This window comes from Galeopterus variegatus, unplaced genomic scaffold, assembly GCF_000696425.1.
Source record: "Galeopterus variegatus unplaced genomic scaffold, G_variegatus-3.0.2 Scaffold1044, whole genome shotgun sequence".
In the NCBI taxonomy this organism is placed as follows: domain Eukaryota; kingdom Metazoa; phylum Chordata; class Mammalia; order Dermoptera; family Cynocephalidae; genus Galeopterus; species Galeopterus variegatus.
The window spans coordinates 284,505-291,927 of NW_007727155.1; the positions used below are offsets into that span (position 1 = coordinate 284,505).

The 7,423-nt window shown below is 57.2% G+C and overlaps 1 protein-coding gene across 2 annotated transcripts in view; it reads right to left on the reverse strand.

Annotated features, from left to right (window-relative positions):
- The window catches only part of SLC29A4 (solute carrier family 29 (equilibrative nucleoside transporter), member 4), a 21,960-nt gene continuing 14,537 nt past the window's right edge, over positions 1 to 7,423 (reverse strand). For both annotated transcript variants that reach the window (XM_008574416.1, XM_008574417.1), the window contains exons 6-10: positions 5,717 to 5,791; positions 3,651 to 3,907; positions 1,887 to 2,028; positions 1,611 to 1,798; positions 1 to 525 (exon numbers count right to left, since the gene is read on the reverse strand). In XM_008574416.1, the coding sequence (XP_008572638.1) occupies positions 22 to 525; positions 1,611 to 1,798; positions 1,887 to 2,028; positions 3,651 to 3,907; positions 5,717 to 5,791 (1,166 nt within the window). In that variant the 3' untranslated portion in view covers positions 1 to 21. The remainder of the gene's footprint in view (positions 526 to 1,610; positions 1,799 to 1,886; positions 2,029 to 3,650; positions 3,908 to 5,716; positions 5,792 to 7,423) is intronic.

The window sequence follows — 7,423 nt, forward strand, 5'->3', positions numbered from 1 at the left end:
TTGCATCTGTTCTGTGTCTGTTTATTGACTGTCTCCACTTCTAGGCTGCCAGCCCCATGAGCATGTGGGGCACTGTTTTGTCACCACTGTGTCCCTAGTGCCTAGAACGGTGCCTGGCACATGGGAAAACCTCACCAAGTAATTGTGGAATGAATGAATGAAGTGACTGAAAAATGTCCCCACACCTATGACCTCCCTGACATTGACTTGACTCCTGGAACCCAAATACACCTTCTTGCTGTCTGGCTTTGGTTTTCTCAGTCGGGGGGAGGGGTGGGCCTTACCCGCCAGCTCCCGCTGCTTGGGGCTCACTTTGCTTGCTGCCAGGATCATGGGCACACTGCCGAAGTAGCCGTTGCTGATGCCCATGAGCAGGGAGAAGACGCAGGGCCAGGCGGGGTGGCGGAGGGCGGGCGTGCCGCTGGGGTAGACGCACAGGATGAAGAGGGGGATGAAGACCACACGCAGGCAGGAGCAGGCCAGCAGGTGGGTGCCCCGCCAGTCCATGGGCAGGGCCGCCAGGATCTGTCAGGAGCCAGGCATGTGGGTGCCTGCCTGCCTGGCCTCCCTCACCCCTCCCCCAGCCCACCTCCAGCTACACCCCTGTCCCCAAACACTCCGTGCTCTGTACAGCTCAGCTGGTGTCCTTGCCCTTCTCCAGCTCTGCCCTCTAAAATCCACCAAATTCCACTCACAGCAATACACAGTCCTTGCCATGTGTCAGTGCCAATCCGAACGCTATACTATACCCTCACTCCATCCTTAAAGTGCTCTGTGAGTGGGTCCTTTACCCTATTTGAGAAAAGAGGACACTGAGGCCCAAAGACTCAGGCCAGCAGCATCAACTCACACAGCTGGGAAGTAGCAGGATCAGGATCAGGATCTGAACCCGCTAATTGGGCCTCGCTCTCTCTCGGAGCACAGACTCGTTTCTTGGACCTTTCAGCTGTGTGACCTCAGGCAAATGGCTTCCCCTCTCTGAGCCTCATGATCTCCATTAAGACAAGGCCCATCCCAGGCCTGTCCAGAGCACCAGAAATGGCAGCTTTGATCCTACTCCAGCCCTGACCGCCAGTCCCGCCTGCACATGCTGCCCAGATTCTTCTTTGGGCCGTTGCTGGGTGTTCCTTCCCTCTCCAGGTACTTCCAGTGGCCTGAACCTGCACTCACCCCTGGAGGACTGCCCCAGAGACTGGTTAACCAGTGACTGTGGGGTAGGAGGACGAGAGCCGAGCCGGGCCTGTCGGACGCAGCTTACACTCAGAGCTCCCCTGTGGGCCAGGTACTTCCAGTGGCCTGAACCTGCACTCACCCCTGGAGGACTGCCCCAGAGACTGGTTAACCAGTGACTGTGGGGGAGGAGGACGAGAGCCGAGCCGGGCCTGTCGGACGCAGCTTACACTCAGAGCTCCCCTGTGGGATCAGGCAGGGGCCGCTCCCCAAGGGACACTGTCTGGGATGGTGACATTACTTGGCTGCCACCTCCCCACATGAATCCTTAGTCCACGGACACTTCCTGGATGGGCCAGGTTCTCTCAGAGGCTGCCCTGGCAGTGTGCCACCCCCACCGTGTGTTGTCCCCACCACCATGGGCAGGAGTGGGGGCCCACCTTGCCCACGAAGTCTGAGAGGTTGAACACAGCCATGATGAGGATGGGCAGCCACTCGCCCAGAATGCAGTGGCGGATCTCAGACTCGAGGCCGGGGAAGAGGCACAGCGTGATGAAGTAGGTCACAGCAATGGACAGCATGTCGGCCCAGATGACCCGCGCCACCGCGTAGCGGTGCATCAGCAGGGCTGGGGGGCGCAGGGTGGGGTCAGTGGCCAGCGCCTCCAGCCTGGGCACCACCCACACTTGCAGAGGGGCCAGGGGGCCCAGGCTCACCTCTGAAGGTGGGCCAGCTCCGCTTGACTCTCAGCGGAGGCACGTCAAAGCGCACATAGGCCCGCCCGCTGCCGCCGGTCACTTCGTGGGCTGGACTGTCCTTCAGGGACCCGCTGTTGGCCAGGGCTGGGGCTTGGTGTTCCTGGAGGAAGGACGGAATGGGACAGGGTTTGGATGGGAGGAACCCATGGGAGGAGAAGACACACTCTGGCTGACATTCAGTTAGTACCTACTGTGTACAGGCACCTCCTCCCTCACTTTACCAAGCTCTCAGACTTTTGAGGTGACAAATTCCATCTCGTCACTCTCATGAATTCTCTACTGGCTTCTGACCAAATGAAGCACAGCATCTGACACCCATTACCCAACACTGCCCAGAGGCCCCTTGAGGCGACCCACCTGCAGCTTCCCTGCTGTCCCCCAAACGCACCAAGCTCCTCCCAGCCTCTGAGCCTTTGCACATGCTTTTCCTTTTGTCCTCAACACCCTTCCTGTGGGTATTGGCACCTCCCCATCAGGTGGGGCAGGTCTCAGCCCAGTACCTGCTCCTTGGGGAACTTCCCTGACCATGAAGGATGCCCACAGCATCCTCTCCCAGACCTTTCCTTTTCCATCATAGGCTTGTCTTGGGGCCTGTGGGCTCCATAGGGGACCACATTTCTGGCTCACTGCAGTGTCCCCAGCCACAGGCCCAGGTTACTTGCTGGATCAATGCCTTGTGACCTTCCACATTCCATTTTGCTGGCGAGAACACTGAGGGGCCCGAGGACCCTCAGGAACCAGGACTGATGGCTCAGCCAGCCCTGCCTTCCTCCATGTGGCCAGGTGTTCTGACCTCCTTATCCTCAGGTGTCCTTAGACCTCCACAGTGGCCAGCCCTGGGCCCTGGGGGCTATGTAGCCCTGCCACCACCAGAGGGCACCCCCGCTCCCCTGGATGGCCGCCTCTGCCTGCGGAGCCTGAGGTACTAGCCACACACCCGCAGGGTTTTCTGTGCTGGGGACTCCACAGGGAAGGTGCCTCTGTGCTGTGCTGGGAGAGCCTGCCACAGTCAGCTCCAGAACTGAGCCCTGGCCCTCCGTCTCTGCCCGTCTTCCTCTGTTCCCGCCTGGGCGCCCACCCCGATTCCTGGCTGGCTCCTGGGTCCTCTCCTGTGGGAACTTTGGGGGCGCTGCCACGCTCCCGTGACTCCTCTCCCCTGACCCTGGTGGAACCCAAGGTATCCGTGAGCCTTGATTTCCCTCCTGGGATGTCTTGTCTCTAGGTTAGGGTGAGAGCATGTGAGCTGAGCCCAAGGAGGACTGTCCCAGCCGGGTAGACCTCAGCCCACAGGACATAGGCTGTCATCATAGAATGGAAACTTTATAGAATGTGGGACGGTGCACACCCCATATCGTGGAACACAGCGGCTGGACGGAGCCTCAGCCGTAGCTGGACAGAGCCAGACAGTTGGTGGGGCCTGAGACCGCAGGACTGTGGTGCCTCAAAGGGACAGAACCTTGGTCCTCAGATGCAGGAAGATTCAGCGTTCCGGAAGGAGCCTCAGACCACAGAGGCAAGCTGAAGCCTGAGACTGCGGGGTGTGGGGTGGGGTGGGGGGGCACAGCCGGGACGCTCAGCCAGGGGGTGGCGCACACGGCAAGATCTGGTTCCTCTGCCCTTATCTCTCGGCGGGGACAAAAGAAGGAACCGAGGCAGCACTTGGGCCCGGCGTCCCCGATGGGGCCAAGGCCGGACCTGGCGCCGAGGAAGGCGCGCACTTACGAAGTGGATGTCCCCGGCGGCGACATCGTGGTGCACGCGGTAGCCGGCGCCCCGGCCAAGGCAGCTCCGGCGGCTGTCGCGGGGCCGCGTGGTGTAGTAGAGCACGAAGCGGCTGCGCCGCACCAGCAGGTGCAGCAGGAAGCAGAGCAGCTCCAGACCCACGGAGACCAGGAAGAAGATGAGCGTGCTGGCGCGCTCGTCCGGCAGCAGCAGCTTGGTGAGGATGCGGCTCAGGGAGACCATCACCCCCGCCGTGCCTGCGAGGGGGGTCGGCGGTGGGCCTGGGCCCGGCCCCGCCCTCAGCCCCGCCCTGCTCCCCCTGCTCTGCCCCGCCCCGCCCCACCCTCCACTCGGCCCCGCCCACCCCAGCTCTGGCCCACCCAAGTCGCGAGTCGGTCTCTCGCCCCAGCCTCTGCCCTTCCTCCCAGCCCTGCCGGCTCCAGACACGCGATGAGCTGCTGCCCGCAGGGGCCGCGCACACCCAGCCCTGGCACTGCTGCAGCCCACACATACACACCACGGAGCATTTATCGAATGCCTACTGTGTGCCCGCCACTGGCCTGCCCTGAGGACACAGAAGGGACACACGGGTCCTGCCTTCCTGGGGCTTGGCAGGGACAGGCAACAAACAAGTCACAGAAGCATACGAACAATTGTGCATGATCGAGGCAAGGGGTGAAAGAAACACAACAGGGTTCCGCGGGAGCGCAGATGGTGGGGGGACAGTCAGAGAACTCCCGGGAGGGGACGTTTAAACCCAGGTCTGCAGGACCCGGGAGCCAGGCATGCAAAGACTGGGTGACAGGTATTCCTGGCAGGGGACTGGCACCCCGTGAGCAAAGTCATGAGGTCTGGAGGGAGGGTGATGGGGTTATGCCAGGCACGGAGGCCAGGGCAGGATGAGGTTTCTTCTAGTTGTGACCATGAGCCATTGCTGGGTGTCAGGCAGGGGCAGGTCATGGCCTCTGCGGGCCATCCCTAGGGTGGAGAGCTGAGCACATCTTTCTGGGCCTCTGCGGGCCATCCCTAGGGTGGAGAGCTGAGCACATCTTTCTGGGGCCCTGGCTACATAAACTGCCCCAAATCAAGAAGGTCAGCACCATTCTGGCAGCCCAATCTCATCCCCACAACAAAATCTAATGGCCAGCAGAGGTGACCTGCTCACCTGACTGTCTTCCTGGACCCAGGGCCCCACAGACACGAGTCTTGGAGCTCCAGGGGCATTGGTCAACCTCACCACAAGGTGGAGGGTTGCAAGTGCCCCCAAAGGGGAGAAACAGAGAACAGAGTATACAGGTGCCTGGCCTGGCTCAGCTTCTGGCCTTGACGGCACTGCTGACTGGCTGGCCAGTCCAGGCATGGAAGAAAGATCGAGAATGTTTGGAGGAACTGCCACTCTGCAGAAAGGGGGTGGCAGTGCCAAAGGGAGTCGGCCTCCTGGACCAGGGGCTGGAGTGAATGGGACAGGTTAGGAGTAGAGCAAGTCCAAGTGACTTCGAGAAGGACGGGGTATTGGGCAAATTTCTGGCTTGAGTGAGGGAGTCCCATTTACTGGGTAGGGGGTAGGTAGAGAGGTGGGCTTGGGAGAGGTGAGTGTGAGAAGCCCCTGAGACATGCCAGTGGCAGTGCCGCGCAGGGGGGATTCATGGGTGTGGGGCTCTGAGAAAAGCTTGCTGCTGAAGGTCTGGCACTTAACGTCATGGAAATGGATGGGTTCACCCCTCAATGCACACGCACGCAGACACACAAAATGCACGCCTCAATCAGGCTCTCCAGTCACATGCTCAGAAAGGCACGTGCTTCTCACATTGCAAGGATTACATGTTCCAGAAACATGGCACACACACACACGTGGTCACACATGTCCCTCCTGTCTGGGAGTCCATCCCACTCCCCGCCCCCCAGCCAGGCAAGGAGAGACAGTGGTCACCGTCCCCAGCCCAACATGCCCAGAGTTTGTGAACCCTCCTCAGTCCAGGGCACATGGCGGGGGAGGGTTTTCCAGGAAGAAGCTTCCAGAGTTTCCAGCCCAGCACTCCCTCTCTGGGGGATCTGCAGATACTCACTCTCCCCGGTCATCACCCCCTGCGTGTACCTCTTGGGCAGCATCCCCGTGTACCCATAGAAGCTGGATTGCTGCACTTAAGAGAGAGAGAGGGGAAGACCATGAGACACCGTTTATCACCTATCAGCTTGGAAAAAATGCAAAAGGTTGAGAGTACTGTGTTGGCAGGCGAGGGTGTAACATAGATGTTAACGCCACTAATGGCAGAGAGATCTGATACGACCACCTTGCGGCAATCGAAACAGTACTGCCCACCAAACAGTGCACGTCCTGCCTTCCACATCCCTGCCCTCGGGGTTAGTCCGGGCCATGGACAAGCTCTGGCCAATGAAACGTGGGCAGAAATGACATGTGTCACTTCTGGACAAGGCAGTGAAAAGCCCACATGGACATCTAGTCTTTCTTTCTCCCACTGGCATTGTTACTGGGGCCGTGGGGACACTGTTAGCCTGAGTCCCTGAGAGACGCTGTGGTACACAGACTCCCACCCCTGTCCTACCCCCAATTGACAAACTGGACATGTAGCAAGATGAAAAGTCAGTCTTGTCCTATGAAGCCACAGAGATTGCTGGGTTAATTTGTTACTGCAGCATAACGTCTCTCATCCTAAACAACACAGACATCCAGCAGGATCTAGGGCAAATAAAAAGGCACGGCTCATACCCTGGAGTTGAGCAAATTCATGCCTAGACCCTGCAGACCCTAGGGAAGTGTTTGTCAAATTAAAACCTCCTGGTCAATACCAGCATTTGTTGGTTTTTTTCTTGGTGACTGGTGGTAAGGGGATCCGAGCCCTTGACCTTGGTGGTGTAACTACACCAGCATCTGTTTTCTAACAAAACAGACCTGAGTACACTGCCCGGATGGAAGTATTATCTTAGGAAGCCCTATTTTCATTTTTAAAACACACACAAATACACACAGGTGTTTTCAGGGTCATAATGTAAAATGTATTTCTTCCTGGAAGTCATTGTCAAAAAAAGTTAGAAAGTCTACAAAACAACTAGCTCGAACCCTTCCAAAATGTCTCTGTGCAGGCCAAGGAACTGTCCCAGATGAAAGGAGGTAAAGACGTGACAGCTACATCCAATATGTGATCCTGAAGTGGATCCTGGGTCAGAAAAAATAATGCTATAAAGGACATTATTGAGACAATAGTGAAATTTGAATAAGGACTGTAGCTTAGATAATAGTATTGTATCCGTGTTAAATTTCCTGATTTTGGTGATTGTACTGTGGTTATAGAAGAAATGCCTTGGCTCATAGAAAATATGCCCTGAAAAAACAACATAAAAACAAAATAAAAAAATAAAAATAAAATAATATAAAAGAAAATACACCCAGAAGTATTAGTATTTATGCAAGAAAAGTGATGGTATCTGCAACTAACTCTCAAATGGAATAAGGAAAAATAGATATTATTTTACACTTACATGTATTTAGGGGAACATTTATGTACACGTATACAGAGAGAGAGGAGGGCGGCAGGGAGATAGGGCCTATGGGAGTTCACTGTATTATCCTTGCAACCTTTCCATAGGTTTGAAATGCTTTTCAAAATAAACCATTAAAAAAAGTTTGAGGGCCGGCCCGGTGGCGCACTGCTACAGTGCGCCGCTTGGGAAGCGCGGTGGCGCTCCCACGGAGGGTTCGGATCCCATGTGCAGACCGGCCGCTCACTGGCTGAGCGAGGAGCGGGGGCAACACC